Here is a 23,146-nt window from a genome sequence, read left to right as displayed (position 1 = left end):
TCCATCTTGCTTAATGTATCATTTAAAGCTTGTGTTTCCTTATTTATTTTCATTTTGGATGATCTGTCCATTGGTGAAAGTGGGGTGTTAAAGTCCCCTACTATGAATGTGTTACTGTCGATTTCCCCTTTTATGGTTGTCAGTATTTGCCTTAGGTATTGAGGTGCACCTATGTTGGGTGCATAAATATTTACAATTGTTATATCTTCCTCTTGGATCGATCCCTTGATCATTATGTAGTATCCTTCTTTGTCTCTTCTAATAGTCTTTGTTTTAAAGTCTATTTTGTCTGATATGAGAATTGCTACTCCAGCTTTCTTTTGGTTTCCATTTGCATGAAATACCTTTTTCCATCCCCTTACTTTCAGTCTGTATGTGTTTCTAGGTCTGAAGTGGGTCTCCTGTAGACAGCAAATATATGGGTCTTGTTTTTGTATCCATTCAGCCAATCTGTGTCTTTTGGTGGGAGCATTTAGTCCATTTACATTTAAGGTAATTATCGATATGTGTGTTCCTATTCCCATTTTCTAAATTGTTTTGGGTTCGTTATTGTAGGTCCTTTCCTTCTTTTGTGTTTCTTGCCTAGAGAAGTTCCTTAGCAGTTGTAGAGCTGGTTTGGTGGTGCTGAACTCTCTCAGCTTTTGCTTGTCTGTAAAGGTTTTAATTTCTCCATCAAATCTGAATGAGATCCTTGCTGGGTAGAGTAATCTTGGTTGCAGGTTTTTCTCCTTCAACACTTTCAATATGTCCTGCCACTCCCTTCTGGCTTGCAGAGTTTCTGCTGAAAGATCAGCTGTTAACCTTATGGGGATTCCCTTGTGTGTTATTTGTTGTTTTTCTCTTGCTGCTTTTAATGTTTTCTTTGTATTTAATTTTTGACAGTTTGATTAATATGTGTCTTGGCGTATTTCTCCTTGGATTTATCCTGTATGGGACTCTCTGTGCTTCCTGGACTTGATTAACTATTTCCTTTCCCATATTAGGGAAGTATTCAACTATAATCTCTTCAAATATTTTCTCAGTCCCTTTCTTTTTCTCTTCTTCTTCTGGAACCCCTATAATTTGAATGTTGGTGCGTTTAATGTTGTCCCAGAGGTCTCTGAGACTGTCCTCAGTTCTTTTCATTCTTTTTTCTTTATTCTGCTCTGCAGTAGTTATTTCCACTATTTTATCTTCCAGGTCACTTATCCGTTCTTCTGCCTCAGTTATTCTGCTATTGATCCCATCTAGAGTACTTTTAATTTCATTTATTGTGTTGTTCATCGTTGCTTGTTTCATCTTTAGTTCTTCTAGGTCCTTGTTAACTGATTCTTGCAATTTGTCCATTCTATTGTCCATTCTATCTCCAAGATTTCGGATCAACCTTACTATCATTATTCTGAATTCTTTTTCAGGTAGACTGCCTATTTCCTCTTCATTTGTTAGGTCTGGTGGGTTTTTATCTTGCTCCTTCATCTGCTGTGTGTTTTTCTGTCTTTTCATTTTGCTTATCTTACTGTGTTTGGGGTCTCCTTTTTTGCAGGCTGAAGGTTCGTAGTTCCTGTTGTTTTTTGTGTCTGTCCCCAGTGGCTAAGGTTGGTTCAGTGGGTTGTGTAGGCTTCCTGGTGGAGGGAACTAGTGCCTGTGTTCTGGTGGATGAGGCTGGATCTTGTCTTTCTGGTGGGCAGGTCCACGTCTGGTGGTGTGTTTTGAGGTGTCTGTAGACTTATTATGATTTTGGGCAGCCTCTCTGCTAATGGGTGGGGTTGTGTTCCTGTCTTGCTAGTTGTTTGGCATAGGATGTCCAGCACTGTAGCTTGCTGGTCGTTGAGTGAAGCTGGGTGCTGGCGTTGAGATGGAGATCTCTCGGAGATTTTTGCTGTTTGATATTATGTGCAGCTGGGAGGCCTCTTGTGGACCAGTGTCCTGAAGTTGGCTCTCCCACCTCAGAGGCACAGCACTGACTCCTGGCTGCAGCACCAAGAGCCTTTCATCCACACGGCTCCTTAATTTGGGATGATTCGTTGTCTATTCAGGTATTCCACAGATGCAGGGTATATCAAGTTGATTGTGGAGCTTTAATCCGCTGCTTCTGAGGCTGCTGGGAGAGATTTCCCTTTCTCTTCTTTGTTCTCACAGTTCCCAGGGGCTCAGCTTTGGATTTGGCCCCGCCTGTGCGTGTAGGTCGCCGGAGGGCGTCTGTTCTTTGCACAGACAGGACGGGGTTAAAGGAGCCGCTGATTTGGAAGCTCTGGCTCACCCAGGCCGGGGGGGTAGGGAGGGTCACGGAGTGCGGGGCGGGCCTGCAGCGGCAGAGGCCGGCGTGATGCTGCAGCCTAAGGCGCGCCGTGCGTTCTCCCAGGGGAGTTGTCCCTGGATCCCAGGACCCTGGCAATGGCGGGCTGCACAGGCTCCCCGGAAGGGCGTGTGGCTAGTGACCTGTGTTCGCACACAGGCCTCCTGGCGGCGGCAGCAGCGGCCTTAGCGTCCCATGTCCGTCTCTGGGCTCCGCACTCTTAGCCGCGGCTCGCGCCCGTCCCTGGAGCTCTCTCAAGCAGCGTTCTTAATCCCCTCTCCTCATGCACCAGGAAACAAAGAGGGACGTAAAAGTCTCTTGCCTCTTTGGCAGCTCCAGACCCCTCCCCGGACTCTCTCCCGGCCAGCCGCGCGGCGCACCAATGCCCTGCAGGCTGTGTTCACGCCGCCAACCTCAGTCCTCTCCCGGCGCTCCGACAAAAGCCGGAGCCTCAGCTCCCAGTCCCGCCCGCCCCGGCGGGTGAGCAGACAAGCCTCTCGCTGGTGAGTGCCGGTCGGCCCGATCCTCTGCGCTGGAATCTGTCCACTTTGCCCTCCGCACCCCTGTTGCTGTGCTCTCCTCCGCGGCTCCCAAGCTCCCCCACTCCGCCTCCCGAAGTCTCCACCCGCGAAGGGGCTTGCTAGTGTGTGGACACTTTTCCTCCTTCACAGCTCTCTCCCGCTGGTGCAAGACCCGTCCCTATCCTTTTGTCTCTGTTTAGTTTTTTCTTTTGCCCTAACCAGGTACGTGGGGGGTTCCTTGCCTTTTGGGAGGTCTGAGGTCTTCTGCCAGCGTTCAGTAGGTGCTCTGTAGGAGTTGTTCCACGCGTAGATGTATTTCTGGTGTATCTGTGGAGAGGACGGTGATCTCCGCGTCTTACTCTTCCGCCATCTTCCCGGAAGTCCCATTTATTTCTAATGCTTGTTATTTCATCTCTTTCTTTATTTTAGGTGACTCCAGAATTAATGATAAAAGCATGTACTTTTTATACTGGACGTTTACTGAAGACCCACTTTTAGTAAGAACATGATTTTTATACACTATTTCTTCCTCTTTGTGTTCTTATTCTTGACATTCTCCAGGTGAAGAACAGCTCACTTTTGGCCAGTTGTGCTGATTTTACCTGTTTAATCTTTTTTTAATTAATTAATTAATGTGTTTATTTTTGGCTGCACTGGGTCTTCGTTGCTGCTGGCGGGCTTTCTCTAGTTGCAGCGAGCGGGGGCTACTCTTCATTGCGGTGCATGTGCTTCTCATTGCGGTGACTTCTCTTGTGGTGGAGCACTGGCTCTAGGTGCGGGAGCTCAGTAGCTGTGGCGCATGGGCTTAGTTGCTCCACGGCATGTGGGATCTTCCTGGACCAGGGCTCGAACCCGTGTCCCCCTGCATTGGCAGGTGGATTCTTAACCACTGTGCCACCACGGAAGTCCCTACCTATTTAATCTTGTTTCCACCATTTTGTATTATATATTTCTTTTATATTTAATTGGTTTTTACTTAGTTAAAAGATGTTCTTTACTTCTTTGAGGTGTCAGGTTTTTTTTTTTAATAGAACTTCAAAATTGAAAGTATAGGTCCACAATCCGCTTATCTGAAGCCCTTGAAGACAACATGTTTTGGAATCTAGATTCCCTTTCTAAGAAAAATTTTTAGAAAGGAAATCTCTGCACATACTGTGTACTGTATAACATGTTCAGTGGTGTCTGGGATGGCACGTTGGAACCAAACATATCTGAACGTATTAGTATTTCAACAGTAAAACATATATGTATATTCTTACTAAGAAAAATGAAGAAAGACTATGAACAGCTATGTGTCAGATTCAGAGAGGTTTTGATGCAAAATTAGTTTAGGTCAGGTCTAGCTTTGCCCTTAAATAGGTTATGAAAAAAAAAAAACTTTTAGATTTCAGAGCTTTCTGGGCTTTCGAAATGTAGACACGGGAAGTGCAAGCTTAAAGGAAATGCAAGGACTGGCTGTAAATAAAACAATAAAAATAACAATTTCTTTCATGCTGTGGTTTTTGAGGAGGTAAAGGAAGCCCAGTGTATTTCTTCTCTCTCTCAATTTATTTACTTGTGTATTGCCATAACATCAAAATATTATGTTTCTGTATTTTCTGCCTACAGCACGTGGAGGAAGATAGCAATACCTCCTACAAATGAAGATGACCTTCTGGCTGAAAAAATGGAACAATCAATAGAATATGACAATTTCAGACTTAAAAAATGTGTATTTCATCACTGGCACTCTTATGTGAAAGGTCGAAAAGAACGACTTAAAGGTAAATCCTTACATAGTAACAATTGGTTTTTTGTTTTCATGTATCCAAAGTTTCAACAAACTTAACAGTTAAACATAATTTGTACTAAAGAATTTTTTATTATTTTTATGTCTAGAGGATTGTCATGAAATGTAAAGCCACTAATTTAAAATATTTAACGAGATATGTCTCAAAGGGTTTTAGTGTAATAGAAAACAGCATATTTAAAATAAAATTCTGTATGTATTTGTGTGATATATATATATATACAAGTTTCAATATAAATAGGGATCTACTATTAACTTTTTTACATAATAGAGAGCTGGTATAGATATAGATAGATTGATAGATATCAAAACTGACTATTTTTTGTAGAGAGCTCTTCATTCTTTACAGATATTTCATTTAATGAATACCTGAGAAAACTTAAAGAAAAATAAGTTTAAGTTTTACTTAAACCCTTGATAGTTGTAGTGAGTGGACAGTGTATGTATGTGCTCTTAGGAGCAAGAACAGAGATTTTATCCAGCTCACTAGATACTGATTTGTTTATGGCTGCTGCAAATCAGAGAATCATTTCCTCTTGATTCGCTCCTGTTCGTACCTCAGAGTCGACCCTCTGATGGTTTTAACATAGGGTAGTGGGTCTCTATTTCTGAGAGGAAACAATTATCTAAGAGTGGTGTCTCCAAGGCCTGCCTTAATCATCCTCCTTCCCAGCCTGGCCCCTATGTTTGAGCTTTGGACCCCTGGTTAAAAAAAAAATATATATATATATATATATATATATATATGGAACAATCTATTTAATCATAGGGTATTTAACTAAATCAGAATACTACCTCATGATTGTATTTCTACGAATAAATTTGGAAGTTCTGGTTTTATAAAGAACAGATTTGTTAAAAAAGAAATGATATATATCTTGACATTTTATTGCATCTATTATATAATTTATAAGGGCAAAGGTGATGTTTACAGGTTAATAAAGTCTCAGGAGTACTATCTACTGCTGTCAAAAGTAATTTCATATGTAATTAAAATAAAAAACTATCAGATGCAACATTGGTTCATATTATAAACATGATAGAATAGTAAACACTTTGTTTTTTGAGAGCAGCTTTAACTATATACAGTAATCTAATGCACTTTCTTCAGATACACTACTGCGGGTACAACAGATGTTCTACTGCTACAAGCTGATAATTATCCTAACTAAATGGAGGGATAAAGCAAGACATAAGTATAAAGAGAGAGAAGATGAGCTGGTATGGCATATTGGAAACAATTTTTTTAGAAACTGAATTTTGCTGTTACATTGATGTTGCCTCAGATAATAATGCTGTGTGGAAAACACTAAAGTCCTGAATATTATATATTTTTAATGGGGTCCTTGTTCTTTTAACTTAGTAATTTAAATGTCACCTCAGCTACCCAAAATATTTCCTAAAAAATTTTGTTGTTTCATTTGAACTATGAACATCAAGGAAAAATCTTTTTAACATTTTGTTTAAATTTATTGATAAAGACACCAAGATTTTTTGTTTAAGCAAGTGTTTAGGTGGATATAGATGTCTAAAGTGGAAGAGAAACTGTTTGATATGATTATAACAGAGAAATAAATGATAAAGACTAAATTTATTCTTTTCTAGATAAGATTAAATTGCTTTTTATTCTTTTTCAACATTCAATTTAATAAATTATAATACTAAATTATTTTTTAAACTACTAAATTGCTAAATTTAAAGGATCATTCTTAACTGGGACACCCATTAAGAATTAAATCAATCAAAATAGGATCCAAGCAAACTCCTCCAAACTTAAAAGTATCTCTAGTTTGCTTTAGCTATCAGTACAGTATATTATCATTTAATATTGTTTTAGAATATTCATAGTAACTAGTAGGAACAGACATAGAAACACGCTGGAATTTTTTGTAGTTACATTATTTAGTAGGTAACGTTTTATTAATATTCTTTGAAATACAAAGTTGGGATAAATAGGAAAGAGAAAAATAGGAAGAAATTAACCCCCCTGTTTTATGGTTGCCCTGTGGAGGGGAAGATCAATGCCTCTCACCCCAGATTGTTTCAGATATTGACACTGATGATACTATGTATGTACCAAGAGAGTAAGAAAAGATTACTCACATAATGCTTGAAACAGTGCTAGAGTCTGTGGAGGAGACTGAGACGCATAAAGCATTGATCATTCTTACTCTCTAGAAGTTTACCAACCCCTGGTATTGAACTGGTGTTCTTACCGGATGTCCTCTAGCACCTGCCTTTTGTGGACTACATTTTCAACGTTGCCAGTTAAATGGTTGTACTTTGGGTACCACTGTTTTAGTCTGGGCATTCTGTGTTTTCCACCACTTCTTGTACTAAGCTAATGTTTTGACCTGGCCCCTAGCCTGGCCATTGATTGTCTAATGGTGAAAAGGTAACTGTGCATGACCAGGCTGCCCCTTTTACATCCCCTTAAACTGAACATCCCTGAGAGCAGGCAGTATTGTTCTCTTAACCATCCCCATACACTGAGCACAATGTTTTGTAGTAGTTGATACATATTAATATATATGATAATAATATCCTCAATATAGATATGTATTAAATAGTTAGAGAAAATATTTTCTTTTAGCTATGTGGTATCTTGGCCTAACAATATTACTAGGCCAGTATTCACTAGGGTGGAGTGAGGAAGGCAGGTGTCTGCTGGGAGGAGAGGCAGGGAACACTTGTATGTGCTAGCTCTCCAATGTGTGCTCTTCCTTAGGCTCTAATATATCCATATATTACACCAAAATTGTGTGTGTGTGTGTGTGTGTGTGTGTGTGTGTTTGTATGGGTACAACACTTATTTACCCTTTGGGTGTTTTCTTGATTATGCAGTTTTAAGGAATGTATTGAAAGTTAAAATGGGGACTTCCTGTAATGATAGATTAGGCAGTTCTCCAAATTCTTTCCTTCTGACTCTCTCTTTTTAAAAATATTTATTTATTTATTTAGTTTTATTTTTAATTTATTTTTTTCATCTTTGGCTACACCATGTGGCTTGTGGGATCTTAGTTCCCCAACCAGGGATTGAACCCAGGTTCTGGGCAGTGAGAGCACAGAGTCCTAAGCAGTGGACCGCTGGGGAATTCCCCTAACTCTCCTTCTATAGCTCCATGCTAACCCTCACCCTTCCATGCCCCACATACCAGTTCTGGCATTACCAGAACCTTGACTCTCTGGGATTCCGCTTCCTCATCTCTAAAAGAGAAGGCTGGACCACATCTTCAAGGTGACTGCCTATGCTAATGTTGTACGACAACTGGTGGAAATGATCTATAATGGTGATTCAGAGACTACACATTATTACACATGCTCTGGACAATGATAATTTATATAATGATAATGATGATAATAAATAATGTTTAATTGGTGCTATGATTGTATCAAGCATTGTGTTTTACATGTATCATCTCATTTAATCCTTACAAGAGTTCCATGGAATTTGTAAATTATTTTCATGGCAGATGTTAAAGCATGAACTTCAATTTAAAAAATGGAGAAGCAAGTTAAAACTCAGAGTAAATTCTAAAGAAGAATACATTTCACCTGAACAAAATGTGTCTGAAGTCTTTCTTGTAGGTGAGATTCCTGAATTTGATGTTTCACAGTTACCCAAAAGAACAGTATTACAGGTTCGTATGAATTCATATCTTAACTAGTTATTTTCACAATGTTTGTTTAAAGAGTGGTTTTATGAACCTTGTGTGAATGATGGAAGCCATATTTTGAAGAAAAATATTTTTTACAACTAGCTTTGGGCTATTTCATTTTTTGGAAGTCATCAATTTGGATGGCTGTAAATTGTTATAACAATCAAAAATGGAGAAATTAAAGCTATAGTAAATAAGAATGAAAGGAATGTCTTTCTTTCCCTCCTCCTTCAAGCATATATTGTCATTTAAGGTACAACAGATTTTAGATAACCCAATGCTTATCTTTTAATCACTAATCCCTAATCTTTTAATCTTAACGTTATACCTACACTCCAGAATATAAATGGGGCTTGTCATATTGCACCTTTCAGTTAGTTAAAATATTTATGCCTATCATCTTTCTTCCATAGATCATGAGTTCATAACAACAAGAATCATGTATCTGTAGCTTACAACTCATTGAATTGATCTCTGAAATACAAGCCATAATTCCAACTACTGGTTATATTCTTTCCTATTTTGATAAATAAGCCATTTCTACTTTGTGGGACTACCTGATAAATGGTGGAGGAGTTGTAAAATATCGTCTTATTCTGGTTGATGGCAGATTTACGTTATAAAATTCCATGTATTAAATCCATCCTTCTAAATGTAGAGACTTGAGCTCAAGTTATTTTGGGAAACAAGATATCTATACCTATATTTATATCTAATCTTGCACTTTATGTATGGCATAGAGTTAGGATGAGGACATTTTTGTCCACTGTTTCCTCTTTATAAATTGTCTGCTCATCTCTTGCTTGCTTTTAAATTGGAATTCTTATAATTTTCTTACCGTTCATAATAGCTCTTTATATACTGGTAATATTCACCCTTTTCCTGGAATGTATTTGAGATTTTTTCCCCTACACTTGATGCTTGCTTTCAATTTTGCCCATGGAGTCTTTTGATGAGAGAAATTTTAAAGCTTTAAGTAACAGAGTCTATTACTGTTGCCCTAATTATTTCTCTTTTTGTGTCATATTAATGTCATTCTTAGCTATTTTTCTAAGCCATATCACACCCCTTCCTACACTTATGCAGCTGCTTTTTGTCTTTGAACTCCAACGTTTTGACTGCTGTTTCTTTATTTACATTGTAAGCAGCTGCATTTTTAATTTATTGCACATTATGCCTTAGAATAATTTTTTATCCCTCTACATATGTAAGAACCTAACAAGAGCATGCTTTCACTTCCCCCCTCCTGTGCTTCACGCTATTATTGCCATGCATTTTATTTCTATGTATTTATAAACCCTACATTAGAATTTATTTTTGCTTTAAACAGTCAATTATATTTTATTCAGCATGTATTTTTCATTTTTAGCAATCTCAAACAGAAAAGTTGCAAGTACTACACAAAGAACTTTTTTTCCTGAATGAGTTGGGAGTAAGTTGCTGACATGATGCCCTATGACCCCTAAATATTATTGGTGTATTTACTATAACAAGGGCATCCTCTTACAGTCAGCCATCAAAATCCTCGGACCTAATTTGGGTATCCCCAATTATCCCAATAATGTAAAAGGATGCAGTGCAGAATCACACAGAACAGTTGATTATCATGGCCCTTCCTCTCCTTTAGTCAGCCTTTCTTTAATTTTCATTCCCTTGACATGAAGATCAGGCCAGGTTTACTGTAGAAGTTCTCTCAATTTGAGCTTGTTTTATGTTTCCTCAAGAATAGATTCAGGTTCTGCATATTGCCTGGAAATACCACAGACATCATGCTGTGCTCTTCTCACTGCATCCTATCAGTGGCACAGGATTTGGATTTGCCCAGGATTGGTGATTTCACGGCGGCTGCTTGTTGAAAGTGGTGTCTGCTAGGCTTCTCCACTATTCAGTTGCCCCCTTTGTAATGGATGTGCATTTCGTGGGTAGGTACTTTACAATTATATAAATATACGCATTCCTCATCAAACTTTTAGTTTATTTATATCAGTATGGACTCATGGTTTTCTATTTTATTCAATGGGTTATAATCCATTACTATCACTATTTATTTTGGTGCTCAAATTGTTCCAGATTCAGTGGGAGTCCTTTCAGGTTGCCTTCTCTGTCCCTTTGATGTGTAACTATCATCCTCTGAGCACTTCCTTACTTTGTAGCACAGCATGATGTCCCAGGCTCCTCTTGTACTTTCCATGCTCCACCCTGGATAGATCATTTCTCTAGGACTCTTTGAATCCTTTTTAATGGAGAATTGTACGTAGGAATCAAGATTTGAACTCTATCTGTGTTCATCACCATTGAAGTGTTGCTTCTCCCATGCCTTCTCATTAGACAGAACTAGAGACTGTAAGTAGGAACACACATATACATATTTCCCCCCATATCTATGTACCTCTATATACCTAAAAAACCTAAACTAAACCTAAACTGTATGTGGATACTTCCAGGTCCAATTTAGCACCACAGGGCTCATACTAGTCTTCTCCTTTTACATATCTGCAATGTCCTTCTCCAACAGTGAGAATCCCAGCTCTCATTATTCATGTAGTTACTTATTTGGTCACTCCCCCTGTGTGGAAGCAGTCACACACGTGGCTGCCACTGTTCCCTCCCTGTGTGGATACCTTCCTCATCCTGCTCAGGCTTTGACATTGCTTGCCGTGCAGAGGCCCTCCTCATACTGCTTGGGCTCTGACATCCTATGCCAGTTGCTTTTCCTCCTATGTAGTTGCCTTTCTAACTTTGTTTGGGCTAACACGCCCTGCACTGAGTACCTTCCTATGTAGACGCCCTCCTTACCCTACTCAGGCTCTGACGCTCCATGCATGGGCTGCCCCTCTTTGGGGATGCCCACCTTATACTGAGTAGGCTCTGTCACCACATGCCACCCTCCTCCCCCAATAGAGCCACTCTCCACATCCCACTTAGCTCCTGGTATGTTATACAGGGTTTCACTTCCTCGGTTCCCCCTCCTTGTCCTGCTCAGGTTCTGACATCCCACAGTGGCTGCCCCCTCCTTAGGGACTTCCTCCTCATTCCTTGCAGACTTCAACATCTTACATTATACTTCTATGTGGACGAATGCCCTTCTCAGTCTGCTTGTTCTCTGACTGTCTGTGCTGGGCAGATGTCCTCTTCTTGGGCTCCATCTACTCTGGGCTCCAGTATCCCACAGTGAGCCATGCTTCCTCATTTGTCTTCCTTTTTCCACTGGGGCTCTGATATTCTACTCTGGGACATTCCTCCTTGGGGACACCCTCCTCACCTGTTTTGTGCAAGGAAGGCTGCTCCACTGAGTGGATGCTCCCCTTTATGTACCCTAGTTCTGATGCCCTGTTCTGGGCCAACAGAGCCCCTTCTGCGCCCCTTACCCTGGCATGGATGCCTGCTTTGCTTGGACCAATCTAATGGCTTTAAGACTGAATTGTATTGAAAGAAGAAAGTGAAAGGGTAGTGGAAGGGATTCATTATTTTTTTAAAATATAAATTTATTTTATTTTTGTCTGGGTTGTGTCTTCGTTGCTGTGTGCGGGCTTTCTCTAGTTGCGGAGAGTGGGGGCTACTCTTTGTTGCGGTGCGCGGGCTTCTCATTGTGGTGGCTTCTCTTGTTGTGGAGCACGGGCTCTAGGCAAGCAGACTTCAGTAGTTGTGGCTCGTGGGCTCTAGAGCGCAGGCTCAGTAGTTGTGGCGCACGGGCTTAGTTGCTCCGCGGCATGTGGGATCTTCCCGGACCAGGGCTCGAACCCGTGTTCCCTGCATTGGCAGGTGGATTCTTAACCACTGAGCCACCAGGGAAGCCCAGGGTTCATTATCTTTTAAAGAAATTTAAAACTCAGAAAAAAGTATTTTCTATTTTTCCACAAATAGGTTGATTCTGGCCTTCTTTCTTTTGGTTTAGATTTGAGTTTTCATCTGGAACTATTTTCCTTCAGCATGAAGAACCTCCTTTAACATTTCTTGAAGCACAGGTCCGTCTGTTGGTGCTTAATTTTCTCAACTTGTATTTCTCTGAAAAAGTCTTTATTTTTACTCTGTTTCTGAGAGAGATTTTCTCTAGACATTGACTTCTAGACTGACAGGTTTTTAAAAATTTCATTCATTCCATTTAAAAGACGTCATTCCATTGTCTCCTGGATTGCATTATTTTAAATGAGAAATCAGTGGAATATTTTTTTCTTCCTTTGTATGTATGTGTCTTCTTTCTTGTTGCTTTGAAGATTTTTCTTTTTATTACTAAATCTTTAGCAATCTGATTTTGATATGCCTTGTAGTTTTCTTTGTGTTTATCCTTCTTGGAATTCATTGAACTCTTGGATATACATGTTTATATTTTTCAGCAAATTTGGAAAGTTTTCAGCCATTATTTCTTCAACTATTTTTCTGTCTTCTTCCTCTTTCTGGAACAACGATTACACATCTATTAAACAACTTAATATTGTCCCACATTTCATTGAGTTCCTGTTCATTTTTTAAGCCTTTTTTTTTCTTTCTGTGCTTCATTATGAATAGTGTTTATTGCTATGTCTTCAAGTTCAGCACAGTAAATATGCAACTGTCTTTAAAAAGCCATTAACTTCTGTTTAATTACTCACCAAAACTGGCAAAAAAAAAAAAAAGGCACCAACAATTTGCATAATAGATAGCCTGCAACATACTGCTGAATTTTGTAAGTAGGATGAACTTAGCATATTTTAAAATTCTTACTAGCTTTTGTTAACCTCCTTTTTCTTCAACTACCTTAAAAGGGGCTAAAAATGCATATAGTCAATTCTGAGTTTAGAAACATCTCAGAAAGATGCAGAGAGGAATGGCACAATAAACGATAACTTCCTCATAATGTACAACAAGAAAATCATTGGTCGTTAGTGGCATTTGCCTAGTTTTATAGTAGGGATTTTTTTGTTTTTATTCACTGCCTCCCTCCAAAATAATTAAACAGTGTTTGTTTAGGGGAAAAAAAAAGTCAGTGTTTAATCTGCTATTAAGTCATTCCAGTGAATATTTTCAGTATAGATATATTCATCTCTAGAAGTTTTATGTGGTTCATTTAAAAAATCTCCACTTCTCTCTCATTTTTCTTTGAAATCCTTGAGCATTTTTATAATAGCTGTTTTAAAGAACTTGTTTACTCGTTTTATTATCCCTGTAATTTCTCTGTGTGTTTACATTCTAAATTTTTCTCTTGGTTATGTGTTGTGTCAGATTTTCCTTCTTTACAGATACAGTAATTTTTTTATTATATGCTGGATGTTTAGTAAGTTACATTGTTGACTATATTATGTTGTTATTTTTAAGAAGTGTTGAACTGTTTGTTTTTTTTTTTGCGGTACGCGGGCTTCTCACTGTTGCGGCCTCTCCCTTTGCGGAGAACAGGCTCTGGACGCACAGGCTCAGCGGCCATGGCTCACGGGCCCAGCTGCTCCGCGGCATGTGGGATCTTCCCGGACCGGGGCACGAACCAGTGTCCCCTGCATCGGCCGGCAGACTCTCAACCACTGCGCCACCAGGGAAGCCCTTGTACTGGTTTTTGTAGTCAGTTAACTTACTTGAAGATAAGCTTCATCTTTTCTCAGCTTATACTTAAGCTTTGTTAAGGAAAGACTAGAATAACTTATACTCTAGGCTAGTTTTTCCTTACTCCTATCATGTGACCTTCCGGGGTCTTTACTGAACGCCCCAAGTGTTCTGTGGCATGTCTGTACTCTGATTTGTCTCAATTTGTAAATTTTCCAATCCCGTACGAACTATAGTAGTTGTTCTGCTTACAGATTCCCCGCAGATGTTTTGTCCCCAGTAGTCACTTTTTTGTTCAGCCTCATGGAGTGTCCCCTGCACACATATTGTTTAAAATGCAAAGATGCAAGGATCCCTATGCAGACTTCTCAAGCTATCTTTTCTGTGTAACTCCCACTTTTCCAGTACTTTGCTGATAAATTCCAGCAACCTCAACATCCTTGAATCCCACTGGGGTTCTATCTCCTTGGCTTAGTGAGACTGCCTGGCACTCTTTCTCTCACAAGCAGCCAAAAAATGTCTCCATGCAGAAAGCCTGGGCTATCATAAGTCTCATCTCATTTATTTTCCTTCTTTCACAGATCCGAATATTGTGATGACTGTTGTCCAACGTCTGAAAGCAGTTGTTTCACATATTTTGTCCATTTCTCTAGTTATATATGGTGGGAAGGATAGTTTCGTACCATTACCTTATCATGGCTGGAAGTGGAAGACTGCTGATGGTTTTCCTGAGTGGTATTTAACTTCAGTCGCTCCAAACAATGCCTGTCTATCCTTCTATGGGTCTCTTCCTTCCATTTCTTAGAGAGACTGTTTAAGCTCTTATTTATGGACTAAATGTTTGTGTCCTCCCCTCCCCATTCCTGTGCTGAAGCCCTAACGTCCAATGTGACTGTATTTGGAGATAGGGCCTGTGAAGAGATGATTAGGGTTAAATCATGAGGTTGGGGTCCTAATCCAATAGGGTGGTTGCCTGTATAAGAAGAGGCAGAGACACCAGTGCTCTCTCTCCGCCATATGAGTACACAGCAAGAAGGCAGAGAAGAGAAAACTCCCACCAGGAACCAAACTGGACACAATCTTGATCTTGGACTTCCCACCATCCAAAACTATGAGAAATACACTTCTGTTGTTTAAGCCACCTAATCTATGGTATTTTGTTATGGTACCCTGAGCAGACTATTACCACTCTTCAATTTTTCATGCTAAATCCCCCACTTCACTGCCCTTCACCTTCACTTTCCAACCTTCTTCACTGAGAAAATACATGCCATCAGGTAGGAACTCCTTCAACTTACTTCCTGACCCCTTTCCTCAATCCTGTTCTCCTGATCTCTGTACCCTCTTTTCAAATGTACCATCCATACCCATCTTGGCTTCCTTTTCTGTTCTAAGGGCATTTTGCCTATATAATGTAGAATATTTATATTAGATGTTTTTCTCTAATTTCTGCCATGGGTAGTGATGAAAGCTATTTTCAGGCCATTATTAATATCAGTTTTGAGTCAATAAGGAGTAGTCGACAGAAAGTTGCATAATGAACTTCAAATACAAGACAGTTTCTCAACATGGTTTTGTTGCCTGTTAGTCAAGGCACTCAATGGTATACACATATTAGATTATTCCTGGATGTCTAGGAGTATGTCTTATTCATATTATATTCCCTGATTTACAAGCATACAGAATATTTTAAAATATTTATCAAGTGAATGAATATGTCATTTAAGAAATTATACTGCGCTGCTCCAATTCAAGGTTAAGAAAGATGGTGCAGATCTAGAATAAAAACATCAAAGTTTTCCTCAGGCTGTTTCTTGTGCTTGTGACAGTCAAATCTCTAAACAATTATTGATGAATAGACATAAAAGGTAAGCTTTCAATAACTGAAAAATAATCCTAGGGCTGATTGAAACAGAAGAGAAAAGGCGTAAAGTTCTGAAAGATCTTTAGGTCTCAAGAACACAGCACTTTTCTTTTTATGGGCCTCCATACAGATGACTTAAAGAGAGCATAAAAACATTTAAGTGCCTAGTCTCAGAAGCTGACTGGATGCAAACACTTCAGTGTGCTTCAAAGTAGCTATTTTATGCACAACATTCTGGGTCTAGTAATTCTCTAAGGTATCAGCTTATACTGCCTTTACCTACCAATACAGGAAAACCTGACTGATAGTGGGGCTTAAAGAAATAAGGGCTTATTTTTTTCTTGTAACACAAAGTCCAGAGGAAGGCAATCCAGGGCTGGCCCTCCATAATGCCAATAAAAGTGGAAATTTTCTATCTTTTCACTCCACAGTCCTTAGTATCCTCTCGCTTATTGTCTCGTGGTTCCAATACGGCTACTCCTTTTCCAGCCTCATATTCATTCATCAGGCCAGGAGAAGGGGGAAAATCACAGTGGTAGAAGGCAAATGGTTCTCTACCTTTGTTTATTAGGAAAGCCAAAGTCTCCCCAAGACCCCACAGTCAAGAATTTCAGTGATGTGCTTTAGGTTAGAACTTTGTCACTAGGCCAGGTCTAACTGCAAGATTGCTATGGGTAGGAGGGGACTTTGAGTGGGGGATTGGGTGAGATAATTGGGCAATCAGCCTCACTGAAGGTGGATTTGAACTGCCAGTCATCAGACAGTATTTAAAAGGGCATTCCTCCTTGTCAGAAAAAAATGTTGGTTTCAGTGAAAAGCAAAATAACAATTACAACAGATAAGAAACAAGAAGATGTTTAAGAAGTCAATACATAGTTGCTGCAGAGGAACTCTGGTTTAATACTCTTCTGTCTTCCAGTTCAGAGAAACTAAAAATGCCAACTAATAAAGAACCACAGAGCCCAGAGCCAGTAAACCACTTTATAATGTGATCCGGGCCCTAACAGAAACTTGTACATGGAAACTTCAACAGTTACGATGAGCTATGAACTTGCATCCTTTCTCATAAGAAGTCTTTTGGTTTGATAATATGATTGAAAGTCCAGGCATAGGGCTCAGCTATTGCTAGCTACTCACTAGCAATACGACCTTGGGCAGTTTCAACCCTCTTGGACCTTGATTTCTAAGACTTCTGCATTCTCATTACCCGGACAAAACTCTAAACTTACAGAGACGAGTTTATGTTGAATTAATTGACGTTTGGATTCACTTTGGAAAAATCTCATATCAGGATATGGGAAACATGTAGAATTACTGGGGATTTTGCTCAGGACAATGAAAATCATTGCCAGTTTTTGCATTTTAAATATTTCTTTATGATATCACGTCATGGGTTATGATCAGCCTTCCTGTCCCTCCTTCCACCCTAATTCTCACCCCCACCACTTTGTGGAATGATATTGAGCCCTTTTGGGATCAGATTTATAGAGTCTGTCAGAGTGCTCAAACCATAGCATGATCTAGAAAAGAACATAGAGATTTTTGTGCTGAGCTATTACCTTTTTCAGGAGGGACAGCTGAGGATCTGAGAAATTAAATGACATCCCCAAAGCCAGACAACTACAAAACCGAGACCAGAATCTGGTTTTCCTGACTACTTGGGTAAAATTATAGCCTCTATATCACTCTGGTTTTTCCTCTTGGAGAATTCTAAAGAAATAGAATGAGAATATATACACACACATATATATGTAATTATATTGATATATGTAAAATAATCATTTATAGTATGTGTACATATGAGTAAAATAATTGTGAAATAAAAAACAATTATTAAGAACCATTATATTCAAAATTGATAGCTAGTGGGAAGCAGCTACATAGCACAGGGAGATCAGCTGGGTTCTTTGCGACCACCTAGAGGGCTGGAATAGGGAGGGTGGGAGGGAGATGCAAGGGGGAAGAGATATGGGGATATATGTATACACATAGCTGATTCACTTTGTATAAAGCAGAAACTAACACACCATTGTAAAGCAATTATACTCCAATAAAGATGTTAAAAAAAAGAACCATTATACTCAATACATCTGTTTAGTTGTACTACCCTTAAAAAAATACAAGAGTAACTTTTAAAAATTACTCAATCTTGACATGACACTAAAGCACAGAATTATTTTTGGAGATAGTCTCAAATTTTTCCCAATCAAATAAATTGTCAAGAATATCCATTAAAATGTACAGGTAATAAAAGAGTGAATTTATATAATATTATAAAATTGGAAATTAATGATTCTAACACTCCTGTCTTAAACAGTTGGGTTTATTAAGCTTATTAACGCAATAGATTTGCAGAATTAATTTTTTAAATCATAGTTCTAAAATGGCATTTAATTTGGTGACTTCTCTGGTCAGTGAATTCTCAGGGACTTAAGAAACAAAACATAAAAATGTAATATGAGCTGGATCTAAACTTTAAAGTTTTTGGAAGTGTTAGTTTTCAAAATGGAGATTTGTATATTTAGACTGTCTAATGTTTTGAAGGAATAATTGAAAACAGCAATCAGTTTCAATTATTGTGATGCAATTTGAACCTAACTTGAAAAACTGTAGGCTTGCTTTTTAGGTTCAGTTGCATCAACTCATGAAAACAAGTCAGGTTCTGTTTCACTATCATTTTCCTTAGTATCATTTACCCATTACGAAAGGCTGCTTTGTTAGATGGTAGAGCTCATACACTATCAGTCAAACTCAGAGCTATTTGGGAGGTTTGGCAAAGATCATTTTCCATGAAAACGCAACTTTTTTTTTTTTTTTTTGTATGTGTGTAGTTTGACAAGCAATACAGAGAAAACCCTTATGTGGATGAATTTGGAAAGTCTAAATAATCTAGTCAAGTAATGCAGTTGTCCTAAAATGAAAAGTGTTTGATTAGTTTAATAATATAAGTAGTATCTTAGGGCTGTCTTTCATTTTAAACAACTGTAACTTTTTGTTTGTTTGTAAAAGATAATAGTGTGTGGACTTGCAAAGACTTGTAAAATCACCTTCAGATTTTATAGTGTGGATGACTCATCTCACTTGGGGAAAAATGTCCCTGGAAAAACTTAAAACTTGTACCATGTTGCAGGAGACAAACCAGATGGTTCAGGCCTGTTAGATTAAATTACTTGAAATTCTAAAACAAAAGAGTAGTCTCAATGACTTTTTGAGTTTCTGTTTTGATAACCTCAGAGGTCAGTCTGACCTCAATTCACTAAAGCAGAGTGGTTCCAAGTTTCTTAGGCATGTACTGTGTGAACTTCAGATAAGGGAGCTTCCAAAACCACACGGCTCCATCAAAGAACTGTGTGTGTGTTGGCTCAGTCTGTGGGGTGGGTGAAAAAGCAGATTAAGCTCAACATCTAAAAATTGCTTTAGGATCAGTTTATTTTGGGTATAAGATTGCCGTGCCCATAGACCTGGGCACTTTCATCACTTCAGCCCTAATCAGTAACGCTACCTAAGTTAAGAAGTTTACAAATGATTTTGAAATAAAGTTTTCATGACTTTTAAATTGTAGAAGATGCTACATTAATTTTAGCAGGAACCACCCTTGCAAAATGATACATCATTTGTAAGATGAAAAACTACAGCACAGAAAGAGGCAGCTACATGGAAACTGAGAGTGTGCTCTGGAGTCTGGATAGCTGATTCCGTCACTAGCTGCATGACCCTGGGCATCTTGCTTAATTTTTTGTTTCTAAGCTGTCTCATTTGTAATGAAAGGATAATAATAATATCTCCTGCACTTGCTATTGTGAGGATTAAATGAGTTAATACACACAAAGTGCTTAGAACAATGCCTAGCACACGTAATTTCTCAGTAGAAGTTACTATTTTTAATATATTGAATTTAGATGGCTGAATGACAGGAAGCCACTGAAGAGAAAGTCAGGAAGACTGGATTCTACACGTAGCCCTGCTGGCTCTGTCAGCTTGCTGACCTCCCACAGGGCATCTACGTTCTCTTAACCTCAGTTTAAAGACTTTGAAAATTCCCAGCAAAAAGTACGTATGTATTCGGAGTTTCTTCTGTAAAATGAGGGTGGGCTAGATAGCTTCTAGGATCACTTCCAGCTTTAAACACCTATGACTCTTGGATGAAAACATCCCAGTAGAGGAAAATGTAAGAAGTGAATGCAGAAAATCCTACAGAGGGCTTTGCCCGTGCTCATATCCCATAGGGAACTCTTCTCCATCTGCTGTTAGTTTGACTAGGTCTCTGTTTACGTCTCAGAATGTTCCCCATTGGAAAGACCTCTCCTGATTACTCAATCTAAAATCAATCCTTGCTCTAAGCCTGTTCTTTTCCTTCATAGCACTTCTCATTGTACATAACTATTATTTTTTAATAGTGTTCTTGTTTTTCTGTTTTTTTGTTTTTTTTTGTGGTACGCGGGCCTCTCACTGCCGTGGCCTCTCCCGTTGTGGAGCACAGGCTCCGGACGCACAGGCTCAGCGGCCATGGCTCATGGGCCTAGCCGCTCCACGGCATGTAGGATCTTCCCGGACCGGGGCACTAACCCGTGTCCCCTGCATCGGCAGGTGGACTCTCAACCGCTGCGCCACCAGGGAAGCCCAGTGTTCTTGTTTTTTTTGTCTGTCTCTTCCACTAAATTGTATGCTTTTGGGGTTTTGGAATTACATCTGTTTTGATTACTTCTGTTCACCTAAAACAAATATACTATCAAGCAATTCTCCAGCAAAGATGTGTTTATTCAGGAGCAGAAGAGAATTGCAGTTGGAGGTCTGTAACCATTATGAGTCATGCGCAAGTCCCCCAATGGCAAGGGAAGGAGAGCGCTTTTATAAGAAGGAAAAGGAAGTTGGGAGGGCTAAGTAAACAAAGATCCCATGGCTTCTCACTGCCTGAGTCTTTGCCATGGAAAGAAGAGTTCTTCCTGTTGGGCTCTGCTATCCTTGCAGGTGTAAGAGCTCTCCTTTCTGGTCTCCCAAATCTATTTAATTGAAGTTTCTGTTTATTGATTTTTTACATTTCTTTATCCTAAGCACCTAAGAGGTTGGCACAAGCAGGTGCTCCATAAAGATTTTATTTTATTTATTTAATAACTATGTTGAATGCCTACAATGTACAAGGCTTTGTTTTAGGTATTGGGGAAATAGTGGTGGATTAGACAAATACCTTGCTCTCAAGGGACTTATATTTTAGGGTGAAGAATCAGATAGCAAACAAGGAAACATACACAAGGACATGTCATATAGAATTAAATGCTAAGAAGAAAATATGTCAGGGTAAAAGATGAACACCTTTACTAAAAGGAACAACAAAAGCAAAGGTGGGGATGTAAATTGTTGCAGCCACTATGAAAAACATCGAAGTTCCTCAAAAAATTAAAAACAGGACTACCATATGATTCAGCAATTCCACTTCTGGGTATTTATCTGAAGGGAACAAAAACACTAACTCAAAAAGATGCCCCATGTTCACTGCAGCATTATTTACAATTAGCCAAGACATGGAAACAACCTGAGTACCCATCGACAGATGAATGGATAAAAGAAAATGTGATATATCTATATATCTAGATATATCTATATCTATATATAAAGACCCAACCCTTAGTTGGGTCTTCCAGCATCTATTCCTGACCTTGACCTTCCAACTCATTCTTCATTTGCCCACCAGAGATGTCTTTCTAAAGTCCCATTTATTCATGTTACTTTCCCACTTAAAATCTCTCCTTGACTCCCCATCGGCTCTAACATTGCCCACAAAGCCCTTTCTGTCCCCCTCATTACCTTTCAGCTTCATTCTCCACCATTTCTCCACAGGAATCTTTGGCTCTAGCTATACTGAGTTACCTAGTCTACTACTCAAGTATAAGACATTCTCTCCAGCCATTATGCCCTTTCTGTATAGGGTCCCCTTCTCTTCTTTGACTGGCTCACTCCTGTCTAGGCACAGCCCAGATGTCATCTTTTCCAGAAAGGCTACCTTTGATCTTCTGTCCTCTCCCTTAGTCTTGATTAGTTACTCTTCATATGTGTTCCCAGAGCCCCTGAAGCATTTCTTACTGTCTGTTATAACTGTCTATTTTCTGTTTTCCTCTTGGACTGTAAGTGCCTTGAGGACAGGGACAGTGGCTTACATGCTTTGAATTCATAACCCCTAGATGCTCAATAAATGTTGGTTGAATAAATGAATGGGAAATGATTTTTCCCCTTTCAGCCCCACCGCCACAAACTTGGTCTCATTCCCAGGAATTTCTTAATCATCAAATCCAATAGCTTATGCTCACTTCTTCCCTGTTCTTTGAGTAGCATTTGATTATGCTTCTTTTTTGAAATGCTCTTTTTTTGGAGGGGGGTGGTTCTATGGCATGACACGTCCTAGTCGTTTTCTCTGGGAATTATTTCTTGGTCCTCATGTTAGGTTTCTCGCTCTTCCCTCTCCCCCAGCTTCCTCACAGCACCCGTGGATATTGACCTTGGCCCCTTCTCTTTTCTCCATACTCTCACTAGATCTTGGCGATCACAGATTTTCAAACACCACTTGGCTATGTCAGTATGGATATGCAATCATGATAGGGATGTTTTCAACTTCCCTACCATTTGGGAACTTTAACCTTTTAAATCTCAATGAATATGAGGCCAGTTGTACTTTTGATGTGCTGCAATGTTGGGAGAGTGAACTGGTGTGGGGGGAAGAGAAATTTAATTTTAGATTCATTGAATTTGAAATGTCAACTGGACACTAAGTTAGAAGATCCTAGAAGTATCTGAGAAGTCATTAAGTCACAGAATCCCACATTTAGAACAACTTCTGAGCTATATGGTCTAACATTTCCCCCAGGACGGTATTCCTCAGAGATATTCTTAGAGTCTTAGGGGACAATATAATAATACCCTCTTCCTTGTCTGAGTTTGGAAACAGTTGGGAAGTAGACTGCTGGAGAGCTAAATATTATTTGATATAGATGGTAGGAAACCATGGCTTAAGACATTGATTGACCAAGGTGACTTGCTAGTACTTTACACCTGGATCAGACAGACTTACCCTCAGTCACTGCACAGCCTGGACTACTGCACCCCTCCCTCAGGCTGCTGAGGGCGGCCAGGATGCATGCATTTGCTTTTGAGTCAGGGCAGAGTGGACCGGGAGCTGAATTGTAGGCCTGGTTATTTCTCCAAAATTCGCCAGTCAGGTAACATCCCTCCTCTTCTCCTGGGGAGATGGGAGGGGTGGAGACAGAGCCCTGGAGTGTTACTGAAGTGCTTTCGGATGGGGATATGAGGCCAAGAAAATGAAGCATCTCCAGTAATAGTAATGTGTATCCAGCCTCTGGTCTAACGCTTTCTGTGCTTGAGAGGCTGTTGACTTTGGGGTGCATTCTGTTCCCTTTCGGGGAGGAGTAGGTATGTAATTAGCAAGTTGTCTCTCATATCAAAGCAGAGAAAGCAGCTTCCCAAGCACCCTTTGTCCCTAGTTCTTTCTGCTGCATCCACAAGGAATAAGAACAAATT

The 23,146-nt window shown here is 39.4% G+C and overlaps 2 protein-coding genes across 2 annotated transcripts in view; one reads left to right on the top strand and one right to left on the bottom strand.

The window, feature by feature from the left end:
• FBXL13 (F-box and leucine rich repeat protein 13) overlaps positions 1–23,146 on the top strand; it is a 185,033-nt gene that overhangs the window by 27,787 nt on the left and 134,100 nt on the right. The window contains 4 exon segments of the mRNA XM_060157227.1: positions 3,226–3,293; positions 4,405–4,559; positions 5,697–5,806; positions 8,059–8,226. Coding sequence (XP_060013210.1) covers positions 3,226–3,293; positions 4,405–4,559; positions 5,697–5,806; positions 8,059–8,226 — 501 coding nt within the window.
• LRRC17 (leucine rich repeat containing 17) overlaps positions 1–23,146 on the bottom strand; it is a 168,502-nt gene that overhangs the window by 20,725 nt on the left and 124,631 nt on the right. The gene's annotated exons all lie outside the window — the stretch shown is intronic.

Source organism: Lagenorhynchus albirostris, chromosome 8, assembly GCF_949774975.1.
Source record: "Lagenorhynchus albirostris chromosome 8, mLagAlb1.1, whole genome shotgun sequence".
Taxonomy (NCBI): Eukaryota; Metazoa; Chordata; class Mammalia; order Artiodactyla; family Delphinidae; genus Lagenorhynchus; species Lagenorhynchus albirostris.
The sequence above is the reverse complement of the archived record's forward strand: the minus strand, read 5'-3'. Positions and strand labels throughout refer to the sequence as shown.